Source organism: Abrus precatorius, unplaced genomic scaffold (assembly GCF_003935025.1).
Source record: "Abrus precatorius isolate BTA unplaced genomic scaffold, Abrus_2018 Scaffold2, whole genome shotgun sequence".
NCBI lineage: Eukaryota > Viridiplantae > Streptophyta > Magnoliopsida > Fabales > Fabaceae > Abrus > Abrus precatorius.
The window spans coordinates 5,975,462-6,002,513 of NW_020874362.1; the positions used below are offsets into that span (position 1 = coordinate 5,975,462).

A 27,052-nucleotide genomic window follows, 5' to 3' on the forward strand; every position below is an offset into this window, starting at 1 on the left:
CGGCTACTTGCCACGGTTTCTTAAAGAAAATGTAATCAGCAAGTAGTTGCGTTTATGAATAACTAGGTTTTTTACCGCAATTTTTTAAAAACTGTGATCAATACATGTTGAATCAATTGCTTCTGAAAGCAACAATTGTTTTTTTTCTTATTTATGCTGACAGCGAGAAGAGAAAGAAGAAACTATCATTCCATCGATAAAACTGCTGTTTATCTCTTTTCGGATGGCCTAGAGACATGAGGAAGAAAGAAAGTAGGAGAGAGAGAGAAGTTGCTGCCATTGTTTGGTTGAAAAGAAAAGAGAGCAGCTGAGTTTTTTTTTTTTGGTACAGATTGATCACAAAAAACAAAAACAAATTAATGGAGCCCGGAGTAGGACTGTGTGGTCGATTTCGGAATTGTAATTTCCAATCCAAGTAAACCCATGCAAAACATGTTCTGACTCATTTCCATCTAATAATGAAATCAAGTGATTCAATTTTCACTTTGACTGTTAACGGTTTACTGCACACGATGATGGCCTATTTGGGCCAAAACAATTTTGTTGGAGCTGATTAAAATTTAACTTCATATTTTGGTATTTTGTGTTAATTTTGGCAACTGAATTTAAAAATTGTATTTAAAATTGTTCATTACAAAGATGAATCATTGAAGAAAAATAAAATTGACCTTAACCAAATGATGCTTATACATTATACATGAATCCAAAAATAAAAATACAAATAAAAAAAGACTGAACTTAAAATTTACATATGGGGAAAAAAATAGTAAACATTAGACACATTGTTACAATTTTCAAATTCTGAGTTCACAACTTCACATATTAAGTAAAACTATGGAGTCACTAACAATTTCATTCACCTTACATAAATAATAAAATAGAATGACAAATCGATGAAGTAATTAGGATATCTAGTCCATAACAAATGCACACAAGTCATGCAAATTTTGAAAACAACAAGTCTTCCTTTGTATATGTGGGAATAGAACTTGTCATATGATCCATTTTAACTTGATAGTTTAAAGAAAAAGAAAATCTACTAGATAGTTCAAATAATTTATCATAAATGAATAAAGGAAATAAAAATGTTTGAATTCAATAAGTCATATATTAAAAGCATTATAAGATCAAAGTGAATGAGTGATGATAAAAATTAAAGTATAGAAAGCTTTGTTAAATGTTAATTATCATAGTTCTCCCAAAAAAAAAAAACACATAAACCTGCAAGATACAAAGTGCAAACAAAATGTAAAACAAATACTAATGAATTTAGTAGAAATTCCATGAAAAAAATTAAAATTTAAATAACTGACCATAAAAAAAGTGTTTTAAACTAACTGAATTTTGAGTGTATGAATTGAGTTGATGAGACATCACTCTAAAAACGTAAAAAATATATTAAAAGTAACACTATAATGAAATTCAAAAAATAATTAGTAATTTAGTAAGAAAATTAAAAGGTAATTATTTAACAAAATTTGGCATAATTCTAAAACTAAATCAACTCTTAGTGTTGTGATTAGGATGATGGACTAGTTTCATTTGAAGGTTCAATTCCAAATCTTGTTGCACCACTACAAAACGTGATAACCCATGTTCAAATTCTTAAAAATATTAAATGGAAATATTTTGATTAGTTTACAAATAGAAAAATAAAACTAGATGAATTAATTTCATTTAAAGAAAATAATCATAAAATAAAGGCTCACTTGTAAGGACAAGTTAGTAAAATGAAAAATATAACATTACATGTAAAGAAGATAAAAACACTTTAGTTACCTCAGAAAATTTTAAAATTTTTATAAAAACTCAACCATTCTTTCAATCAATAATGGTAGGTGCACCAATAATTCTAAAGTAGTTCAAATAGCTTGAATTCTTAAATTCAAGTTTGTCAAAAGAAAGTTAAACATTTTTCTACAACATCTAACATCTTATTAGTAAGTTTCATCTTATTGAAACATAAGACAAACATATATTTTTGGATTGAATCTTTGTAAATTCTATATATTCTTTAAACTTAGTAAGTTTTAAGATAAAAACCTCAAAAACCTTATTACAACTAAGAGAAAGAGGAGTTATGTTGGAACTTTGATAATCACTGATTTTTTTTTATTTTTTTTTTAAGTTTGTAATTTTCAATTCTTTAATGGTTTTAACTATCACCGTGAATGCTTTGTATAAGGAAGTAAAATAAGAATGTTAAGAAGAATAGACAAATTGATATGGATGTAGGAAGAGAAGAGATGAAAGTGCGATAATATTAATATTTTAAATTTGTGAGTTTTACTATAATATCATGTTTAATGATAAAAATAATATATATATATATATATATATATATATTAAAGGCAATAATTAATAATTAATAATCAAAATATTGAAATAAATTTACTATAATTTAGATCGGAGATGTTATTAAAAAAATTTCATTAGTTAGAATAAAGGTACGTGAAGATTTTAATATTCTTAATGAAAATTTTAAAAATAAATGCATTAAGAAGATAATATTTTCATGTAAAGAATTAAAATAAAAATACTTAATTCGTTAGTCAGAAAAGATCAAATACAACGTATGTCATATTTGGATTAACTCCGTAATATATATTATAGATTATAGATGTTTTAACGGGTTAAGTGAGGCATTTAGCCCACAAACTTGGGAATAACATATAGGTAGTATTCAGGTTCAAACTTGGAATCTCTCGCCGAAACACGATTTGCACTCAGCACGTGTGAGGAGAAGAGTTCCTTGAAAGAGAGAAGCTCCCAAGAAACAAACATACAGAACGAAACCACACTTAACTGTCGCAGTCAGTCTCCATTTATTAACTTAATGACGCATAAATCACTTCAACTCTGAAACTCTAACTTCTCTTATGTCAACGGAAGCTTCCAAGCGCGACCAATGGCAGTGGGAGAACGCCACCGCCGGCGCTGCCGCCGGATTCGCCACCGTCGCCGTCATGCATCCCCTCGACGTTGTCCGAACTAGGTTCCAAGGTTCCCTCTTTTCTCATATAAATTAAGGTTTCAGATTTTTCCTGCGTTCAATTTTAGAAGCATTATTTTATTTTCTGCAGTTAACGATGGCCGGGTCTCTCATCTTCCCAGTTACAAGAACACTGCTCACGCCGTTTTCACCATTGCTCGCTCTGAGGTTTGTGATTTTTTAATCGACCAACGGCAATGTTTTTTCTTTTCTTTTCTTTTCCTTTTCAATTGAGAATTCAATTATTGACATTATTCTTTAAATTATGAAAATCCGCAATTTTTTGCTGTTCAACGATCATGTATTTTGATGACTATGTATAGAGAGAGATTGCCCTTTGTCATTTGTTTAGGTTCGTGGCTTTTGGCTGGTATACTAAGTATGCTATTTGTTAGGATTTTCATGGATAATATAGCTAATGGTTCGCTCAAATAATTCCGACAAATGTAATGAAGTTAGCGCAGTCAGCACTATGGTTTCTGGCATTCATGAAGAGTGAAGAGGAACTTAATAAGATTAATGCCATGACCTGAGATTTTATGGTGTGTCGCTCAATATGAGTTCAGTACAAACCAAATTTTTGAATAAAATATTGACGTAGGACATGGATATTATACCGTGTAGATTTGACAAATTCTAAAATTGTAAGACATGAAATGGCTTAGATATGACATATAAAAGTATCCAATATGATGCGTCCGACATCAGTACAACAACCATTTTGGAGAGTCAGTGTTTCAAAGGTGTTGACGCTGCTTGTCGTGCCATTCTTTGATCCCAGGGGGGAGGGTCACTTGTCAGTTTTGTTATTAATGAATGGTTGCTTGTGTTGTTAGACTTCATTTTTTTCCTTGTGCATCAGTCCATGGTCTTACTTTAACGACTGTTATCATGGTTGCAGCTTGGGTTATAGACTTAAGGCTCAATATCCTTTCCTTTCACTTATTATTGATGGGTTTGGTGTTGACAAATTAACATCGGTTGCTAATTGCTGCAGGAGAGAAACTTTCGCATTAGATACTTTGTTTATGTCATCCTGTGTGAATGTCTGCTACTTATGTGCCATGCTTCGTCTTGCAGGGATTAAGAGGCTTATATGCGGGCTTTCTTCCTGGGGTTCTTGGGTCAACTATTTCATGGGGTTTATATTTCTTTTTGTGAGTATCAAATTCCATCAATAGAATTTAATTGTATTGAGTCAATGTTAACCTATCATTTTTATATGATATGCTCACTAGGAGAAAATTATATAGCATGGTTGACTCTTTTGATGTTTGCATTCTTATGTGTGTGTATATGCATCTCTCCAGTTAAAATTTGACTTGTTTCAGTGAGTTTGAAAATCTTCTCTCACTTGCACTCAGATGGAAAAAAAAATAAAAATCCAACTTCTTTTCTTTAGATAGGGCTGAATCAGTAAGTCAATATCTCCTAGTCTATAGTACATGATGATGTAAGGGCTGTTGTTTTGTTCTCTTTGTAAAACATGCATGGCAATCACTATTTGTTAGTAATTAATGACTGATTCTGGAATCTATGTTTGTATGATAGGACCATTATATGTGACCTGGCAGTTGTTTCATTTAACTTCAAACAACTTTTGGAAAATCACTGTTCTTTATCTTATCAAGGGATTGTCCTCTATTTATTCACCAGAATCAAGTTCTTTATTTTTTTCCCTTCCAGACTTGAGTGATTAATTGTTATTGTTTGAGCAGTCAGTGGTCCATCTGCTTGTTTTCCTAGAACACCAAAGTGATCACACCAAACCCTTTTTTTTAAACTGCAGCTATGACAAAGCCAAGCAAAGATATGCTAGGAACAGGGAGGGTAAGTTGAATGCAGGTCTTCATCTTGCCTCAGCTGCTGAAGCAGGAGCTTTGGTGAGTGTACCAAATCCAATGTTATGAATGGAAAGCCACATGCAGGCATTTTGTTGGTATTTGTTGTGAAACTTGGCATTGAGTTTCTGCTTCCCCTGAGGTTTGGCATTGTTAAATTTTGTTACTGTTGGTCCCAAGGAGAGATGAATGGTGATACAGTGAAGGGATTTGGTTCATCCAAAGTGGGGATTAACTTTAAAGTGAAAACTGAGAAGTTAAGGCCATTTATTTGAAAATTAATTGAGATTGTGATAAAATACATGCAAATATAAATAAAATATGAAGTTTTTTAAATCTATTTCCTTGCTTTTCCTTCTCATTGACTGATATAACTCCTTACTTTTCTCCCTAAAGTGAATCCCTCAATTTAAATTCACTTTAGAGAGGAGTCAAATTCACAATGAAGTACTTTAGGTGAAATGAATTAATGGATTTACTAATGGAAATTATTGTTTGAAGTGTGTGTGAGAATGGAACTAATATACTAATATCTCTGTGCTTATATTTGAGTCCTTGCTTAACTTTCATTGTTGGATGCTTTGAATCCCAAAGCTTGCCAAACATATTAATTGAATGGAGTTAAAACTGAACCTTATTTATTTTGGTTTCCATTGCCTTTTGTCAGGTTTGCCTGTGCACAAATCCTGTGTGGCTAGTAAAGACAAGATTGCAGCTTCAGACTCCTCTTCATCAGACACGACCATACTCTGGGCTTTATGGTCTACTATTCTTCTTAAACTAGCTTTATTATAAACTGTTTACTTTGGGCTTTTACTTTTTGTAGTGTCCATATTATTTCTCCTTTGACTCTTGATATTAGCTATAAATACATACCTTATTTATTGTAGAATTAAGAGAGAGAACATAGAGAGAGAGACAGATTAATGTGCTGGAATTGGATATTCTACAATGTGTAGAGACCCTTATATTTATAAGGATACATATGTAATCCTACTGAACCAAGTCCATTATTATAATACTAAAATAAACCTTAATCCTAATATGTCTATTATAGCTATTCATAACACTCCCCCTCAAGCTGGAGCATAGATATTAATCATGTCCAGCTTGTTACAAATATAATTGCTACGTGTTTCATTTAAAGCTTTTGTAAACACATCTACTATTTGGTTACTTGTTTTAACATGAGAGATGGATATGAGCTCCTACTAAACTTTTTCTCGAATAAAGTGACAGTCTATCTCAATATGTTTTGTCCGTTTTGGATTTGAGGCAATGTGTATCGTTGTTTGGTTATCATACCAAAGTTGCATAGGCTTAGTGCTATCAAATCTTATCTCTTCCAACATATGTTTCAACTACATTAACTCACAAGTAGTTTGATCCATCGCCCTTTATTCTGATTCCGTACTTCATCTCGATACAACGTTCTGCTTCTTACTTTTCTGCAAAATTAAATTACCTCCCAAGAACACACAGTATCCAGTAGTAGATTTTCTGTCCATAGATTCTACCCAATCAGCATCAGAAAATGTCTTTATTTGTGCATGTCCACGATTTTTGTACACAATTCCTTTTCCTGGTACTTTTTTCAAATACTTCACAATGTGGATTAGTGCTTCCCAATAAGTATTTGTTAGAGATGACATAAACTAGCTAGCAACACTCACCGGAAAAGCAATATCCGGCCTTATGACAGTCAAGTAATTTAGCTTGCTTACTAATCTTCTGTATTTCTGTGGATCTGCAAAAGGAACTCTATCTGCTGTCAGTTTTGCTCCTGGCTCCATAGGTGTTTTACATGGTTTAGCTCCTTTTAGTCCAGTCTCAATCAATAAGTCTAAGACATTTTTCCTCTGTGAAAGGAAGATTCTTTGTTTGGAGTACATGACTTCAATACCCAAGAAGTATTTCATAATTCTTAAGCCTTTTGTCTGAAACTTGATTTGAAGAAATTTTCTTAGGTTGCTGATTCCTGCTTTGTCGCTACCTGTAATAACAATATTATCAACATAAATAACAAGTAAAATACAACTACGATCAGTTTGTTTCTTAAACACTGTATGATCACTTTTACTCCTTACTAATCCAAATTCCAGAATCACGTCACTGAATCTTCCAAACCATGCTCTAAGTGATTGTTTCAAGCCATATAATGACTTTTTTAAACGACACACTCTTCCACACTCCTCTTGATCAACAAAGTCAGATGATTGCTCGATGTACACTCCCTCTTATAAGTCTCCATGTAAGAATGCATTCTTGACATCTAACTGGAATAGTGGCCAATGATGCATAGCCATAAGAGAGATGAAGATGCAAATAGATGAAAGTTTAACAATTGAAGAGAACGTATTAGTGTCAATGCCATAAGTTTGGACATACAGTACCTTTTTGCAACAAGGCGTGCCTTTAAACGAGTCATAGAACCATTTGGATTAACTTCACAATGTAAACCCACTTGCAACTAATAGCCTGTTTACCCTTGGGAAGAGGAACTAAATCCCAAGTATCATTCATCTCAAGAGTCAACATTTTTTCCTCCATAGCATGTCTCCAACCGTATCTGCAAGGGTCTATGAACAGAAAGAGAGTTTATACCAGCCATAAAAGATTTAGATGTAGAGGATAAATGAGCAGATGTCACAAAAGATAAAATAGGATAGGTGCAAGATCTCTTACCTTTACAGATAGCAATAGGAAAGTCAAGGTCAAACATAGGATCTATTGACACTTGAGGAGATAATGATAGAGATTGAGTATCATCTTAAATATCATTAGCCATGAGGGGCACATTATCTGAAGGCTATTTTGGCTGGTAAGAGTATGTTCACTCAAAGAACTTGAAACCTGTATCAATAGGAGTCAGAGGTGCAACAGGATGTGTAAATTGGACAAGAGTATAAGTCAAGAAAGGTTCATCTTCCTCATATATGGACTTAGAAGATGAGGACTTAAAGAATAGAAGACTTTCAAAAAAAGACACATAAGAGGAAATAAGATAATGACCAAGATTAGAAGAAAAACAATGGTAACCTTTGTGACAGAAAATAAACCAAAAACACACATTTGAGGGACTTTGGATCGGGTTTAGTTACCTGACGACGAACATCAAACACAAAATAAGTGCAGTCAAAAACTTTAGGAGGTAAAGAAAAGAGAGATTGTAATGAGAAAAGTATAGAGTTGGGAATTTCACCATGTAACACAAATGATGACATGCGATTAATTAAATATGTAGCAGTAAGAACAGCATGAGCCCAAAAAGGTTTAGGAACTTTCATTTCAAACATTAAAGCACAGGCTACCTCCATAAGATGATGATTTTTACGTTCAGTTACTTCATTTTGTTGCGGGATAATAATATAAGAGGACTGATGATGTATGTCATCTTTATTCATAAAATTAGTGAAAGATGCAGACAAATATTCTTTAGCATTATCACTTCTAAGAATGTGCACACACAAGTATTAAATTGAGTTTTAATTTCAGCATGAAAATTACAAAATATAGAAAAGACTTCAGATCTAGATTTTATAAAAAACAATCATGTTACACGAGAATAATTATCCACAATGGTAATAAAATATTTAAAACCAGATTTAGAAGTAACTGGACAAGGGCCCTAAACATCAGAATACACAATTTTAAAGGGGGCATGAGCCTTTTTATTTAAACAAGGTAAATAAACATTACGATGATGTTTAGTAAACTGACATACTCATAATAAAAATTAGACTCTGTACTAAGACATAATTTCCTAAGAACTCCTAAAGACGGATGACCTAGACGGCAATGAAGTTGGAAATGAGACATTGTTTCATTCTTAGAAGCAATAGAAGCTTGCGAAAGTCCTTCTTCTTCCAATAGATACAACCCATTAGATACTTTATTTCTATCAATAATTTTCTTTGTCACTAGATCTTGAAAAATACAAGAATTAGAAAAGAATGTTACTGAACAATTTAATGATGAAGTGATTTGGCTAATAGACAACAAATTTAAGGGTTATTGAGGCAACTATAAAACAGAGGATAAAGGTAAAGTTGAAATTGGGATGGTACACCCGTTGCCTTTAATATGGACACTAGAACCATCAGCGAGTGTTACAAAAGAATAAGAACTAGATAGACCAAAAAAGGAAAGAATACCTAAATTCTCAGTCATATGATCAGTAGCGCTAAAATCAATAACCCAACGCTTGGAAGAAGAGGAAAGACATGTAATAGGATTACCTTTTTGGACAAAAGTGGCTGTAGAGGATGTAGACGACTGTTGGAAAATCTGAAACTAAGTATATTAAATAAATTTCTCATCACTCATACGCACAATACGTCCTTCTTTCTCCTGAGTAGTTGTATCAGGTTGAGACACCAAGTTAGCAAAGCGAGAATTATCTTGTGTGTGAAAAAACGACTGATTCTGTAGAGGATGAGTGCATTGATTCCGATAATGGCCAAATTCGCCACAGTTGTAGCACTGTATAATACCACGACCTCCATTATGCTCACAGTCACGACTCCCTCTACCACCACAGTGACCGTATTGGGCTGCCAAGGTAGAGTAGTCAGGAGACTCATTTTTTGTAGTGCTCTTGAGTTCATTAAAGGAAAACTGCATAACTTTGGAGAAAACAACGATAAGATTATCAACCTGCTTACTTGACAGAATTTGAGATCGAACTACCTCATATTTTGGATTAAGTCCCGAGAGCCAACTCAAAGCCATGAGTTTCTTTTGTTGCACTATCATCTCGTTAATAGTTTTGCAGGCTAAAAGAGATTGTATCTCTTCAATATGCTTCTTAAACTCCAAAAAATAGTCCATTAGCTTCTGCTTGTTTTGTTTGGGTCGATAAACTTCCTATAAGAGAGCATACAACCGATTCAAATTATCAGATTTTCCAAAAATAAATTGCAAAATGTCCCACAACTCCTTCACGGTTTTGCAATGGGTAATAATTGCTTGTATTCGCCTATCAACAAAGTTTACTAGCAACGTAAGGATCTTTTTATTGCGTATCTTCTATGTGTCAACATCCTTAGGATTGACAGGTACTGTTTCAGTCAAATGGTTATCTTTTCCCATTCCACCCAGGCTAATCTTTACCAAATACTTCCTCTCCATATAGTTCGTATCATCTTCATCCAGCTTAAAATTAGTAAGTTTGGATAGAGATATAATCTCCGTAACAGCCCCCCTTTGTGCTGTGCATCCTGCATATCCTGGCTATCACGTTTAGACATTGTATATCAACAAACAGTGATAGAATTGACTAGGTTTCGTCTCAATGGATAAAAAGAAACGCTGCACTCAAACTATAAACGTCAAATTACTACATATTTTGGTCACTTAAAAAAATTTTCATCCCCATAGCAGCCATGGTTGGCCTTTTCTGAAGCTCTAATAACATGTAGAATTAAGAGAGAGAGAGCATAGAGAGAGAGATAGATTAGTGTGCTGGAATTGGATACTCTACAATATGGAGAGACTTTTATATTTATAAGGATACATATGTAACCCTACTAGGCCAAGTCCATTATATAATACTAAAATAAACCCTAATCCTAATACGTCTATTATAGCTATTTATAACATTTATTATCTTTTACACAAGACTTTTCTTAATCTTATTCACCTTATCCTAAATTAAGTTTGAAATTAATATCCAAAAGTCAAAAGATACCTCATTTTAACCGATTGGTTCAATTTGAGTCATAGTATTTGATGGGACATTTATCTTTCTCACCCAAAAATGGTCATGGACTCATGGCAGTGTCTATATCACCACTATGTGTATTCAGTCATTCATTACTAACCAGTATTGAGTGTACACAAATTCATCCTGTTTGTTCCATAATATTGTCTTGATTTACAGACTGGTTAAATATTAGAGGGAAGAAATCTAGTTTCTAAATTTATATATAGATGATTGCACTTGTTTTCAGAAAGGAATGATCACATTAAAATAGCTAGGTTTAATTGACTTTCTTCCTTTTAGATTTGGGGATCAGGATGGTTATGTTTGACTCAACTACCTCAAACATGATAGTCACTATATAATTTGTTTCTTGAGGTTATGTTCATCATTATATGAAATATGAATTGCTAACTAGTCATGAAAATTTTTTATCTGTAAAAATTAAATCTCAGATGCATTTAGGACCATAATGAGGGAGGAAGGATTTAGTGCACTTTACAAAGGGATCGTTCCTGGTCTGTTTCTGGTATGTTGCTGGCTCTTGTTACTTTGGCTATTGATCTTGGCACTTCAAATTTTAATCATATTAATTTAAATATATAATGTTTGGTATTACGCTTTAAATAAAGATGACACGTCTTACTCATCCCTTTCTTTTCCAATCTGTAATGAACATTGTGCCAGTTGCAACTAGCTACTATGAACTCTTATCTGTCTGCCAATTAAACCCAAAGACAATCAGCAGCTTCGTAATTGATCCTTCATTTTCCATTTAATAACTGTTTTTTAAGTTACAAACAGAATGTGTTGTCATGTGATTGTCACATGATCACTAACATGTGTCAGCACTCACCATATTTTGTTTATTGTGGTTATATTCCTCATTGTATGATTTGCTAACTAGTCATGAAATTCTTTATGTTAAAATTAAATATCAGATGCATTTAGGACCATAATGAGGGAAGAAGGATTTAGTGCACTTAAAGAGGGATTGTTCCTGGTTTATTTCTGGTATGTTGCTGGCTCTTGTTATTTTGCCTGTCAATCTTGGCCATTAAAAAATTAATTATAGATTAAATATAATGTGTGGGATTGTGCATAAATAAAGAAAAATTAAGGTGTTTCTTTTGCAATATACTATGAACATCACATGTGTTGCAACTAGCCACGATGAACTCTTGAATCTGCCAATTAATATACTAAACTATCTGAAACATCACAACAAATCCTTCCATTTAATTGCTGTCAACTGTTAAGTTACAAAAGGAATGTTTATTTTATCATGTAATTGTTGCATCTTGCATGATTATTAGCTCATTTCAGCAAATCATTTGGTAAATCATCTCCCAACATTCACACATATTGTGTTTGAAAATGATTAAAAACCCTACAAAATGTCTCTTTATCCTTTTCCCCATTTTTTGCTTGCTGCATGGAAATGTGGTGGAAATTATTTAGACAAATAATTAATATTGATGAAAGAATTTGGATTCCTTTTACCTGTAGCATCATGGCAACTTGTGATATGACATTCATGAGGGCAGGTGCTATGTTCTGAAGGTTGAGCTTTGAAGCTATTAAGAGATTAATGGGGTGGGGATTTGATAAAGTAGTGCATGTGATTAGTTAGCACTCAAAATTTTCATTTTGGACCAAAAGTACAATTAAAAATAAATTTAATCTTAATTTGGGGCTTTGACATAATTCAACTCCAAAGCTTAGCTCATAAGTTGAAGATTGTCTCAACATTTATAAGCTTTACTTTGGTCATATATTTAGTCGATGTGAGATCTCAACACCTCTCTCATGTTAGGATTGAACTTTTGAAGAGTGAAAACTGTAGGACTTTTTTTTCAATTGCACTGGGAAAGCTGGCAGGATCAAGTAGCATTGGGAAGTCACAGGGCTAGGTAAGTTGCACTAAAAATTTGCAGGGCCAAATTAATTGCACTGTGAAAATCTGTAGCCTAATGTTGGATATATGATCATCTAATATCATTTTAAATTTAAAGTAAGTCTAATTCAATCTCAAAAGTTAGTTCAGAAGGTAAGACTTGCCTTAATCTTTATAAGTTCTACTTTAATCATATCTGTACTCAATGTGGGATCTCAATAGGTATTAGTAATTTAAAATCATTTACCGATTTTTTTTAGTTCCAGAGAATATATGTTATGTGGTTATCGCCTCATTTGCATTACAAACACGTTCCTCTTGTTACTTAACAGCAGTAGGATGGAAGGATCTGTTGTGATGTTTCTGACAGTTTAAAAGTTTAAGGTGGCAACTATTTGTGACTGCCCCAAATTTCAAGTAGCGAGAGCACATATTTTTCTCAAACTATATTAAATTACTCCAAAATTTGGTGGAATTTAGTAAATCACTCAAACCTGCCTTTTGAGAATTTTATCATAAAAAAGTTGAGAAAATTACATTTTGGGGATCATGGTCCAAAACATTTACAATTTAGGAACGTTTAACTGCAGGAGTGTTTAACAATATGTAAAGAGAAATTCTTGTTCTAACCATATTAGTAACGCTTCCTCTAGATTACTTTTCAGTTTAGAAACTTTTTCTCAAAATTCCTAAATTGTAATTATTTTTAAAAGAGTCATTTCATTACCTGGGAATATATGGTAATAGAAAGTACTTAGCATAAACTTGGCTAGAATGGTGTTAAACTTAAAAGTAAAGGAGGAATATGCTTGTCATTAAATCTATTCATTGGGCGGATTGCATAATTTTAAAAAAAAATTTTAAATCTTTCCTTGCCAGGATAGTAATAATGTTCTTGAATTTATATCTGAAAGTTGGTTATATTAAACCTTTACCTTATGATGATGACTTTTTGCTGAAGCTTTATAGTTATTTATGAAGCTATAGTTATCTATGAAGCTTTATAGTTTGCTTCAAATTTACTATTGACGACAATGAAATCATGCATAGCATTCTCTTTGTCTGCTTTTTAGAGAGCTTACTTGAATTTGCATGTTTCAGCAGGTCTCTCATGGTGCTATTCAGTTCACAGCATATGAGGAGCTTCGTAAAGTTATTGTCGATTTTAAGAGTAAGGGAAGTACAACACATCATCAAAACCCTGATAAACTGCTGGTGAGTTAGTGGACCTTGGATCCACTTAACTATGGGTAGACTATTTACATTCTTCAACTGATTGTTTGATGATTGACCTTTTTGGTCACTTGTATGGCTCTCAATTTTAGGGATGACAATTCGATCTATTGATATATTAACCATTCATGCATAAATCTAACCATGTCATCAAATTATAAAATTACAAACTAATGGATGGGTTAGATTGGATAATTATCTATTATTGGATGGATAATGAAGCATCCACAATATTTGTAATTCATTAGGTTGAGTAGTCCAAAGTCTATTACTTAGGCATAGGTTTTTTTATATAAATATTAAACTTTATTTTATAAAAATATTTTTTAAAGTATAATATATTATATAATATATATTTTAAATGGATAAATTGGATGGGTTTTTATTAAATAGGTTATGAATGGATTGGATTGGATATTTTAACACATTTTTAATGAATCAAAATAGAATAATGGTTTATTTTTAACCATTATTTAAAATTTACTCAATCCATCCATTTAACACCCTGAATGAATCTTGTTCCAATAAATCATTGCTCCAGTTTGGTAGAACAAAATGACGCATCTCAACAATCATGACTCTGCTTGTTTTTGTGGATTTTTACAGTTTTGACTTGATTGTAAACTGGCTTGGTCACGGTATATTTAAGCTGATATTAGTTGCCTCAGTAAGCTTTTACTGTATTCAAATGATTTTTAATGAGAGAAATGTAGCTTTATGCATATTGCATATCCTACATTTCATTTGTGGTGCTTACGAATGGTTTCAATTGAATCTGTTATCAGTAATTACTTGAGCCCCCCCTCTCCAAAAAAAAAAAAGGAATTACAGTTGTGATGTTTTCCTATTGTATTTTTTTCCCCCCAGAATTCTGTTGATTATGCCGTTCTTGGAGCAACATCAAAACTTGCTGCAATACTTCTGACCTATCCATTTCAGGTACAACTGATTGTTCCCTTCTCTTTTGATGAGGGAGTCTAGCTTCTACAGTCCTTGAATATGATATATCAATAATTGAAAAGTTGCTTTCTCATGAGGCATACACTTTTTCCCCTCTTTTTCAGGTTATACGGGCCCGATTGCAGGTACAAGAATGTCATTACAAAGATTTAGATATTCCATATTGCTTTTCTTTTAACTCTGCATCTTTCTCTTATCTGGACTGAACTTTCTTTCTCTGCAGCAACGACCTAGTGGTGATGGAGTTCCAAGATATATGGACAGTTGGCATGTTGTGAAAGACACTGCCCGGTACATATTAAGACACCCTGATTTAGTTTGCATGTTTACATTGATAAAGAAGGAAAGGTGAAACTGGATTAGGAAATATTGGTGATTAGGACTATTGCATTGTGTTAGACCTTTAATTAGAAAGTATATGTCAGGAAAAATAAAGGTGGGGCCCAGGTCAGAAAAAAATAATAACTGACTCTGATGTAACTGTTGCACTTGTTTTTACTAATTGAGAGTAAATAGGATAATGGGAGGAAAGTGAAAGAGTGTGTGTGTGTGTGTGGGCGGGGGGGGGGGGGGTAGACACTTGGAATGGGCTAGGACAGATCGGGCTATTGAATTCCTTGTTGAGAATATTTGTATTTCCATATTTACCTTCTTTCCTTTTATATAGAAATCTAATTGATTATGTAAATAATGTAATTAGGATTCTGCTGTAATTACCTAGTCAATCCCTATAATCAAGGGATCTAGTTTTGTACAGATTTCTCTTATAAGAACCTCTGAATCACAAGAAAGTATATACAGTTTTTACCCTAATTATTTTTCTATCTCAAGTTGGTATCAGAGCTCACTTTCTGTGGGCTTGATAAAATCATCTACAGTACTGCCGACCCTAGTTGTCCCGTCGTCCGGCCACCGTTTGGCCTGAGACTTCGGCACTAGCTCGAGAAGCTTTCGATCGGCTGTCCCACCGATCGCCGTCGTCTCCCGGTGTTCCACGCGCCGCCACGCGCGCTTACCAGAAAACCAGACCGTCGGCGCGTGAAGGCCACGCGCCGCCCTACGCGACTCCATTCGTCTCACCGCTGGTCCTGTTCAGCTCGTCGGCACACCCTCTGTCTGTTCTGGGTGTCCTTTTCCCTGTTGGTGAGTTGTGTTTAGTCTCCTCCGACTCTCACCAAGCTTAGTCATGGATTCTGACCCAACTAAGTCCTCTACCCCTGACAGCACTGAACCCTTAAACAAAAATCCAGTATCCTTTGTCTTCTCTGGAAATCCATCCATAACTTCAGAGAAACTTAATGGGAAAAATTATATGGATTGGCAAGCTGCGGTGGAAATATGGTTTTTGGGTCAAGGTCTCTCTGACCATTTGACTAAGACGGCAAGTGACATTAATTCCACTGAACGAGATCAGTGGAAGAAGGCTGATTATCAGTTAGTTTCACTTCTATGGCAGTCCATTGATCCGAAGTTGTTAGTCCACTTTCGCACTTATAAGACATGTTACGATATATGGAAGAAAGCTCGTAGTGTCTATTCAAATGATGTTCAGCGTCTCTATGATGTTGTACATAATTTAGCTGCACTTAAAATGACAGATCACGATCTCCCATCATATTTGAACAGAGCACAGTCCACCATTGATGAAGTAAAATTGGTCTTGACAGGTGATGACCTTCAAAAAGTCTTAGATAAGATTGATAACATGTGCATGGTCTTCATCCTTCATGGCCTTCACAAAGATTTTGAATCTGTTCGGAACCAAATTTTGACAAATTCCAATGTACCTACAGCAGAGAATCTCATTGATCGTCTGCTGCGTGTTCCCTCTCCGGAAACTATGATAGGAAATGGTTCCCAACCAGGTTTGGAGTCTTCTGCATTCTTCTCTAATGTGATCAGCCGTGGAGGTCGAAGTCGTGGTCGAAGTGGTGGAAGAGGAGGTCGCAGTTTTGGAAATCGTCCACAGTGCTCCTATTGTAAACGTATGGGCCACACTCAAGATAAGTGTTATTCTTTGATTGGGTTTCCCGAGAAATCAGCCAATGTGACGTATTCTCAGCCTTCCGCTGTAAAAAAGCAAATTGACCATGAAGGAGACAACCAAAATATTCTATCAGATATGGAGTACAAGGAGTACCTCCAGCTGAAGATAGCATCACAACAATCTTCCTCTGCCACTACTCAATCTGGTAACTCTACAATTTGCTTCTCTCATTCATCGTCTGTTGGACCCTGGATATTAGATTCTGGTGCTTCTGACCACATAGCTGGTAATCCTTCTCTTTTCTCAAAACTGTCACAACCTAAAACAGCACATCACATCACCCTTGCTGATGGCTCAAAAGCTAATGCCATTGGCATTGGACGAACTACCCCTCTTCCTAATTTATCCTTGAATTCTGTTCTTCTTGTACCTGGTTGCCCCTTTAATTTAGTCTCAGTAAGTCAACTTACTCGCACTCATAACTGTTCCATAACATTTACTGCTGAATCTTTCTCTCTACAGGACCGGAGTACGGGACAGACGATTGGAGTAGGATTTGAATCGCATGGTCTTTATTATTTCCAGCCCACTACCTCAGTTGTCTGCACTGTTGCAGATTCCCCCCTTCTCTTGCATCGTCGCCTAGGTCATCCAGGTCTAAATAAATTGAAGCACATGGTTCCTCACCTCTCTCATTTACAGTCTATGGAGTGTGAGTCATGCCAATTAGGTAAACACATTCGAGCCTCCTTTCCAAGTGCTGTCCATGGTCAAGCAAAATCTCCATTTGATCTTGTCCATTCAGATGTGTGGGGTCCGAGTCGTGTTAATTCTATCTTAGGACATAGGTACTTTGTTATTTTTATTGATGACTACTCAAGATGTACTTGGATTTTCTTAATGAAAGAACGTTCAGAATTATTTACAATTTTTCAGAATTTTTGCAATGAAATTCAAACACAGTTTGGTCGTTCTATTCGAATCTTGCGCAGTGACAATGCCAAAGAATATTTTTCTGCACCTTTTAATCATTTTATGACTTCTCATGGCATGTTGCATCAATCCACTTGTCCACACACCCCACAACAAAATGGCATTGCAGAAAGAAAACATCGTCATATTATTGAAACTGCTCGAACTCTTTTGTTACATGCTAATGTACCTTTAAAATTTTGGGGTGATGCTGTCCTTACAGCAACCTTTTTAATAAATAGGATGCCATCCTCTGCTTTAAATAACAAAGTACCTCATTCACTTTTATTCCCTAATGACTCTCTGTTTAAGGTTCCCCCACGTGTTTTTGGTTCCACTTGTTTTGTCCATGATCTCACTCCAGGACTTGACAAATTATCTGCTCGTGCTGTTAAATGTCTCTTTTTTTGGGTTACTCTCGGGTGCAGAAAGGATACAGGTGTTATTCCCCATCCAGTCATCGCTTCTATATGTCAGCCGATGTCACCTTCTTTGAAGACACACCATATTTCACCACATCAGTCTCTTCAAACTCAGTTTCTCAAGTTCTTCCCATTCCTTACTATATTCCCCTTGTCACTAATCCCTCAATCTCTGATGTGCTAGAACCTCCTAATCCCTCTTCATCTACTATTCCTCGTCCCCTGGCTACATACCAGCGTAGACCTCGTCCTGTTTCGCTAGAAGACGTAGTTTTGGAAGATTCAGGCAGCCCATCTCCTACGCCAGTTGCTCTACCTACTCCGGATCCATCTGACACACCTGCTGATTTGCCAGTAGCCCTTCGCAAAGGTACACGTTCAACTCGAAATCCTCATCCCATTTATAATTTCTTGAGTTATCATCGTTTATCCTCTTCCCATTGTGCCTTCGTGTCTGCTATTTCATCTGTTACTATTCCTAAAACAGTCCAGGAAGCACTTTCCCATCCAGGGTGGCGACAGGCTATGATTGATGAGATGCAGGCCTTAGAATCTAACCAGACTTGGACACTTGTTCCATCTCCTCTTGGAAAATCTACTGTCGGTTGTCGTTGGGTGTTTGCCATTAAGGTGGGTCCAGATGGACAAATTGATCGGCTTAAAGCCCGATTAGTCGCTAAAGGCTATACACAAACTTTTGGCCTTGATTATGGCGACACCTTCTCACCTGTTGCAAAAATGACTTCAGTTCGCCTCTTCTTATCCATAGCTGCCACACGTTGTTGGCCCCTCTACCAACTCGATATCAAAAATGCATTTCTTCATGGTGATCTAGCAGAAGAGATTTATATGGAGCAACCTCCCGGTTTTGTTGCTCAGGGGGAGTCCCAAGGATTTGTTTGCAAGTTACGTAAGGCTCTATATGGCCTTAAACAAAGTCCTCGAGCATGGTTTGGGAGATTTAGTACAGTTCTCCAACAGTTTGGGATGACTCGTAGTGAGGCAGACCATTCTGTGTTTTATAAACATTCTTCTACTAACCAGTGCATTTATCTTGTTGTCTATGTAGATGATATTGTTATCACAGGCAATGATCACGATGGTATCATCCGACTCAAGCAACATTTGTTTCAACATTTTCAAACTAAGGACTTGGGTCGATTGCGATATTTCCTTGGGATTGAAGTAGCTCAATCAAAAACTGGTGTCGCCATATCTCAAAGAAAATATGCTCTTGATATTTTGAAAGAAACAGGAATGTTGGATTGTAAGCCAGTTAATACCCCTATGGATCCAAATGTCAAACTTATGCCGGATCAGGGAGAGTTGTATTCAGATCCAAATCAATACCGAAGACTAGTTGGAAAATTGAATTATCTTACTATGACTAGGCCAGACATATCTTTTCCGGTCAGTGTTATAAGCCAATTTCTTAACTCCCCTCGTGATAGTCATTGGGATGCAGTGATTCGAATCCTGAGATACATCAAAGGTTCCCCTGGAAAAGGATTAGTCTATGAAAACAGAGACCATACTGATATTGTTGCATACACAGATGCGGATTGGGCTGGCTGCCCAGGTGATAGACGATCAACTTCAGGATATTGTGTATTGATTGGAGGCAACCTAATTGCTTGGAAGAGTAAAAAGCAGAATGTTGTTGCTAGATCAAGTGCTGAAGCTGAATATCGAGCAATGGCCAATACCTCATGTGAACTTGTATGGCTAAAACAGCTTATTGCTGAGTTAAAGTTTTGTGAGGTAGGACCTATGAGACTTATTTGTGATAACCAGGCAGCCTTACATATTGCCTCTAACCCTATCTTTCATGAACGGACCAAGCATATAGAGATTGACTGCCATTTCATTCGTCAAAAGGTTCTTTCTGGTGAGATTGTTACGTCGTTTGTGAACTCTAATGATCAATTAGCTGACATGCTTACCAAGGCACTTCGAGGTCCAAGGATAACATACATTTGTAACAAGCTTGATGCATATGATATATATGCACCAGCTTGAGGGGGAGTGTTGAGAATATTTGTATTTCCATATTTACCTTCTTTCCTTTTATATAGAAATCTAATTGATTATGTAAATAATGTAATTAGGATTCTGCTGTAATTACCTAGTCAATCCCTATAATCAAGGGATCTAGTTTTGTACAGATTTCTCTTATAAGAACCTCTGAATCACAAGAAAGTATATACAGTTTTTACCCTAATTATTTTTCTATCTCAAGTTTCCTAAAGGGTGATATTGTTGTAACCATTCTTTTCCTCTGTGTGGGGTACCAAATCCCTAACTCAGGTTCAGCAGCAATAATACACAATTCTTTTCTCAAATCCAAGCTTCAAAGATTCCAACCGAGCCTCCATTCTTGTGTGCACCATTAGTGATTTTTGCACCCCAAAAACAAGTGTTTTGATACCAGTTGATAGAAATACCTCATACAAAGGAAAATAATGGTTACAACAATATCATCCATTAGGAATTCAAGAGCCCGATCTCTCCTAAGCCCAATTCCAAGTGTCTAATTAAATGCCCCCCTTTCCTCCCTTTGTCAATTAGTAAAAACAATTGTATCAATTAAATTAGAGTTGTTGTTTTTATTTGTATTGATGGATATAGAGTGTAATGGGTAAAAGAAAACAAAATAGAAAAACGTAACTTTAGAAAGCATCTTTTATTCAAATGTAGAGCAACGTATTTACAAAACAAATCCAAAACAGATCTGCTGATAGATAGAAACCACTAACAAATCATTCCTAAAAGATAGGACTAAAACAAATTTATCCTATTAATCAACATGACTTTTATTTTAAATAAAAAATAACATAAAATCTGATCTTCTACAGTTTATCAGACAGTTCCAACAGTCACATTATCAGCACTTCTCCTTGACTTTGAACTGCAAACTCCAAGCTTTTGACTCAAGTATTTAAATCTGGCTTTTGGAAGTGCCTTAGTAAAAATGTCAATTTTCTGTTTTGCAGTACAGTAACTTCATTTTTCCTTTCTTTTGAACCTCTCTCAGAAGAAAAAACTTTATCTTGAAATGCTTAGTTTTGCCATGAAACACCGGAATATTGACAATTGATATTGCAGCCTGGTTTTCTACAAAAATCTGTGTTTTCTTCTTGTTCCATATGCAAATTTGTCATGATTTTCCTGATCCAAAGAGCCTGATTCACTGCAGCAACAACAGCTATGTACAACGCTTCTGCGGGTGATTGAGCTATAATATCTTGCTTTTTAGAACACTAAGAAAAAAGTCCAGAACCAAAAAAAAAAAAGGTAATCAAAGGTGCTTCTCATGTCATCAACACTACCTGCCTAGTCACTATCAAAGTATCCATGAAGGTTAAAATTATGAGAATGAGAGTACATCACACCACAGTCTAAAGTGCCTTTAATATATCTAAAAACTTGTTGGGCAGCTTGAAAATGTACTTCACTAACATAATGCATGAACCTTAAAAGTAAACTTACTGCAAATAAAATGTTAGGTCTGGTTGCAGTAAGATACATTAAGCAACCAATCAAGCTTTTGTAATGTTCTTTTATCAACTTTATCATCCTTACTAAACTTCTCCTTTTGGTTCATTGGAGTTTAAAGTGCCTTTAATATATCTAAAAACTCGTTGGGCAGCTTGAAAATTTACTTCACTAACACAATGCATGAACCTTGAAAATAAACTTATTACAATAAAATGTTAGGTCTGGTTGCAGTAAAATACATTAAGCAACCAATCAAGCTTTTGTAATGTTTTTGTATCAACTTTATCAGCTATATCATCCTTACTAAACTTCTTCTTTTGGTTCATTGGAGATGTAGTGCTTTTGCAGTCCTCCATATGAAACTTTATAGTATTTCTCTTGCATACTCCTTTTGGTAAATGAAGATTACACCATGATCTTGTTTCACCCATAGTTATCAATAGCGGTCATAGTGGCCGTTATCGAGGTGGAGCAGAGTGGTGCAGTCCCATTATGGTGACCCTGTAGCATTGCGGTTCAGTGTCGCAGCTGTCACCCTGCTAATAGTGGCCGGAAATCACGACTATAGCGGCCGCTAAGCTGTTCTCCCTAAAAATTCCAAATCTGTCTTTTGTTTTTTTAACGTTGGGGGCTTTTAAGGGGGGACAATCTTGAGATTTTTGCCCCCTTTTATTTTCTGAATCTTCTCCCTCCCTCTCACAAACCCTAGCCCCTCAACTCACCTTTCAACTCTTTCCTCAGCTCTCCTCTCATTTCTCCTTTCATTTCATCTCTTTTCTCTTTGTTTCCACAGCTGGAGTGTGGCCTTCATCTCCTGGGAGGCTTCTAACAAGAAAGAGATATTTTCCAGTCATCTTCTTCGTCTCTGGTGACTTCTAATGTGACCCAAATTATTTTGAGTCATTTTCTTCATCTCTTGTTGTCTTCTTCAAGGTCAGCAAAGCTTCCAACAACACCCAAACACTTTCCGATCATCTTCTCCATCTCCGGTGAATTTTTTGGCCAACTGCACATTTTTCGATGACTGAAGCTTTTTTTTTTCCTTTTTTTCTTCTCTGTTTTTTTATTTCCTTCTCTGTTTTGATTCCCCTACTCTGTTTTGTTTCAAATTTCGAAGCTTCAAGTAGAAGCAATGGCTACTCCTGCACCGTTTGCTGTTCGTTATTTTTTACCTTCTCTAATTTGAGTTTTCCTTTTTTGTTTTGTTCCAAATTTGTATATTAATTTTTTATTTTTCAGCATGTTTTGTCATCCTACTACCGCTATTCCCGCTATAGCATTTTTGAGGTTGGTCGCTTCATGCCGCTATCCGGGATTGACTACTATCGTTTCACCTCCATTCCCGAAAAGTAGCTCATCAAGCTAAAGTTTGTCATTTTAAACACTTTGAACATTTCAACTTTAAACTCCTTTATGAGTTTCTCATCACTTGTCACAAGCAAATCGTCAACATAAACAGCAATAATGATTAAATTTGCTTCTACTAGTTTCACATTAATGCAGCTTCACTTGGACTTTTGATAAATCCAAAACCTTGAAGACAATCATTTATCCTGCTGTACTAGGATTTAAGGCCTTCTTCAACTTGTAAACTTTCTCCTCCTCTCCTTTTATTTGAAATCCCTCAAGCTTTTCTACTTCAATCTCCTCTTGCAAGTAACCATTTAGTAAAATAAATTGTACATCTAAATGATAAACTTTCCACCTTTTATATGCAACAAAGGCAAGTAGCATTCTAATTGTATCAAGGTGTACAACTGGAGCTAATGTTTTTGAAAAATCCACTCCAAACACTTGAGCATAGCCCTTTACCACCAACTTGGCCTTGTATTTATTTATAGAACCATCTAAATTGAGTTTGGTTCTATAAACCCATTTGACCCCTATAGGTTGCTTATGTTGAGGTCTGTCCACCAGCTCCCAAGAATAATTTTTTTGGATCATCTTCAATTCTTTGTTCATTTCATTGATCCCCTTTTCATCCTTCTTGGCTTCTTCAAAATTTGCAGGTTTTAAGACAACCACATTACTCCTTTGATAAATCTCAAACAAAGATTTTGTACCTCTAACAAGAATGTCACCAACATTATCTTCAAAGAATTGTGGGGTTTTTCTAGCAACTATTTGCTTGTTGGCTCCTCTCAACTCCATTGTTGATCTTCCATGAATTTTACATCTCTACTTACCAGAATTTTTCCATTTTGTGGTTGAAAAATTCTACTCCAGGTTCTGCCTTCTTATCAAGCCTGGCCCTTTTAGCATGTGGAACATAAGAGAAACAAACACAATCAAAGATTTTTAGATTGTGTAAATCTGGTTTGTAGCCAAACCAACCGCAAATAGAGTTTTTTAGTTCATGACTCTAGTTGGAAGTCTATTCAACAAAAATGTTTGCAGCCTATGCTCATAGCTTCTTTAGCAACTCCTTTTCATGCAACATACATCTTGTCATCTCCATGATGCTTCTATTCTTTTTCTCACTTCCACCATTTTGTTGTGGGGTGTAAGGTACAATAAGTTGGTGCTCTATGCCAACTTCTTCACAAAATTTATCAAAAACATCATTTGTGTATTCTTTCCCATTGTCAGACCTTATTGTTTACAATCTACAGCCACTTTGATTCTCCACTAATGCTTTATATTTCCACAAAATATTAGCAACCTCAATCTTGGATTTAAAGAAATAAATCTAACAATATCTGACATAATTATCAATAAATGAAATATAGTATTTATTACCATTTAAAGATTATACTCTCTACGGTCTCCCAACATCTGTGTACCAGCTGCAACTTTTGAGTTACTCTTTAAGTTGATTGAGGAAATGGTTTTTTGACTAGCTTACCATATTGACAAGCCACACAATCAGCCAATTTGTCTTCAAGCATTGAGACACCTTTCAAGGCATGTTTTTGCATGTATTATAAGAGTCTAGCAAAGTGGAAATGTCCAAGTCTTTTGTGTCATAGTTCAGCATTGGTTGTTGTGCTTGAAAAAGCTATTTGCTCCTCCTCCATTAGATTTAAAGCATAGCTTCTAGCTCTTATTTTCACCTTGAATATGTCTTTTCCTTTTGTATCTTTGATTAAGCACCAATTGTCTTCAGATATGACTTTGAAGCCCTTCTCTACAAGTTTAGCAACACAACAAATTTTGGTCAATATCAGACACAAAAAACATCAAAGATATATTTCAGAATTGTTAAACTTTCAATAGCAACAATCCCTTTTCCCTTGACCGAAATGAAATCACCATTTACAATTTTTATTTTGGAAACAATGTTTTTATCCATTTCTTTAAAGAGCTTCTAATTGTTGGTAATATTGTTTGTGCAGCCGATGTCTATTTGCCATAAGTCACTGGAATTGTTGCTTGTAGCAAAGTATGTTACAACTTGCAACAAAGAGTTGCTCGTCTTCTTGTTCCTCTGCAATCACCTTTACCTCCTGTAGTTTAGACTTGCAAATTCGCTCAATATGTCCCATATCACTGCATTTTATATGCTTGACATCTGGCCTCCACCAACATTTTCTCTAAGAATGGTTTTTCTTTCTGCGATGCAGAGAAGGAAGAAAAGCCTCACCTTGCTGCTTCTTGGAGCCTTCTGGTTTTTGTATTTCAATTTGTTGTTTTTGTCTTTGCCACGTTTTAAGTTTTGTGCCTTTGTATGAAAAGCACCTTGTACCACCTCCTCTTGTCTCATTATTCTGCTCTTGTGATTGTAAAACATTTATCAATTCTCCCAAGGTGAGGCTAACAAGTCTTTTGATTTCTCCAACACTGATATCTTCGATTCATACTTTTTAGGTATAGTAACCAAAATTTTTTGCACTATTCTTTCATCAAGAAAGTCCTTTCCAAGAAGCCGCACTTTATTTGCTATGCTTAACAACTGATCAACATAGCCTTTAATTGTTTCTGTCTCCTTCATGCTTTGCATCTTGAATTCTCTATCCAAGTTGAGCATTTGCATGCCTTTGGTTCTTTCACAACCTTGATATTCAGATGAAATATTCCCAAATCTCTTTAGCAGACTTGAAATTCGTAATTCTTGTAAAACTAATTTTTGACACAGTAGAGAAAAAGCAATCTTTGGCTTTAGCCTTTTTTGTCTTCCTACTTTGTGATACCTCATCTGGGCCAATGTTGGATTTTCAAGTAATTCAGGAACATCATAGTTTTCTTCTACTGCCTCCCAAAGATCCAACGCTTCAAGATGACTAATTATTCTTGTAGCCCATAACTTATATGCCTTACCATCAAAGATTGGTGGTGGACCCGTTGTGTATTGTAGTTCTCCTTCCATTAGTGTTTCTTTCAACTCACATATCCCTCTAAGATAAGAGCTTTGGTACCAATTTGTTGTTTTTATTTGTATTGATATAGAATGTAAAGGGTAAAAGAAAACAAAATAGAAAAATGTACCTTAGTAGAAGGCATTTTTTATTCAAATGTAGAGCAACGTATATATAAAACAAATCCAAAACAGAACTGTTGATAGATAGAAACCACTAATAAATCATTCTTAAAAGATAGGACTAAAGACAGATTTATCCTATCAGTCAACATGACTTTTATTTTTTTTAAAAATAACATAAATTTGTTCTTTTGCAATTTATTAGACGGGTCCAACAGTCACATTACCAACAAGAGTCAGTTATTATTTTTTTCTGACCTGGGTCTCTTACTTTTCCTAAAATATACTTTTCTAATTAAAGGTTTAACACATTGCTTATACCTCGGCAAATGGCAACACAATAGGTTGACTCTTGGTTTAAACACTGTCAATGAACTAATAAACTATATTGTTACTTTTGCTTATATCCAAATTAATATGCTCTTGATCTTTTCAAATTGAATCAATATTTTTTTGTCCTTCATAAATTTTGTTCTGTTCTTGCAGATTTGAAGGTGTCCGGGGTTTTTATAAAGGAATTACTGCAAACCTTTTAAAAAATGCTCCTGCTTCATCAATAACATTTATTGTTTATGAAAATGTACTAAAATTGCTTAAACTGACTAGAAGGAATGACTGAGTTTTTTCATTTTCCTTCGTGATTCTTTCATTTCTCTTTCTTGGGTTTAATCTCCCCCCTTATTTACTATTTGTAGCCTTGAAAGCACATTTTTCCTATCAATTTTTAACGATGGGGATTCCATAAAATATATAATCTAGCAATGTGGATGCAATTTCTGGAGATAAAAAGCACGTTGGCTGTTATATCCGTGTACTTTATGACTTATTCTGGATGCTAACAAATTGATCTAATATCTATGGCTTTTGTTTTCTGTTCTTTTACTCCCACAGTTGTGTTATGGGACTTGAAATTCCATTTTATGGTACACCGTAGGTCACTTCCACGACTTATTTACCAAATTAATTGTATTTTGAAAACAATTTCTTAGATTAATATTATTTTCAAACTATTTTCATGTCTAAAGCATTTTTTTTTGTCATGTCACCCATACTTATTTTTTGAAAAAATAACTATCACACCTTGCAGATAGATGCGATACTTGCTTTGCTACTGACATGTGTCATCTTTGTA

At 35.0% G+C, this 27,052-nt stretch overlaps 1 protein-coding gene across 2 annotated transcripts; it reads left to right on the top strand.

Moving 5' to 3' along the window:
* The first annotated feature begins 2,719 nt into the window (after nucleotides 1–2,719).
* Nucleotides 2,720–26,698, top strand: LOC113858591 (folate transporter 1, chloroplastic). 2 transcript variants are annotated; one of them, XM_027491293.1, is made up of 11 exons: nucleotides 2,720–3,003; nucleotides 3,084–3,160; nucleotides 4,073–4,149; nucleotides 4,782–4,875; nucleotides 5,501–5,594; nucleotides 10,990–11,063; nucleotides 13,536–13,646; nucleotides 14,532–14,603; nucleotides 14,729–14,749; nucleotides 14,848–14,915; nucleotides 26,407–26,698. In XM_027491293.1, the coding sequence occupies exons 1-11, from the start codon at nucleotides 2,880–2,882 to the stop codon at nucleotides 26,537–26,539; spliced, it is 945 nt and encodes a 314-aa protein (XP_027347094.1). In that variant the 5' UTR covers nucleotides 2,720–2,879; the 3' UTR covers nucleotides 26,540–26,698. The 2 variants fall into 2 exon arrangements, with proteins under 2 accessions (XP_027347094.1, XP_027347093.1); XM_027491292.1 differs by having other exon boundaries at nucleotides 13,533–13,646; nucleotides 26,407–26,618.
* Nucleotides 26,699–27,052: the final 354 nt, after the last annotated feature.

Excerpts from the sequence above, each read along its gene's own strand:
- LOC113858591 (XM_027491292.1), top strand. The coding sequence starts at position 2,880 with ATGTCAACGGAAGCTTCCAAGCGCGACCAATGGCAGTGGGAGAACGCC. Across the intron at positions 4,150-4,781 it reads TGGGGTTTATATTTCTTTTT|CTATGACAAAGCCAAGCAAA; the intron begins GTGAGTATCAAA and ends TTTAAACTGCAG. Across the intron at positions 14,750-14,847 it reads TTATACGGGCCCGATTGCAG|CAACGACCTAGTGGTGATGG; the intron begins GTACAAGAATGT and ends CTTTCTCTGCAG.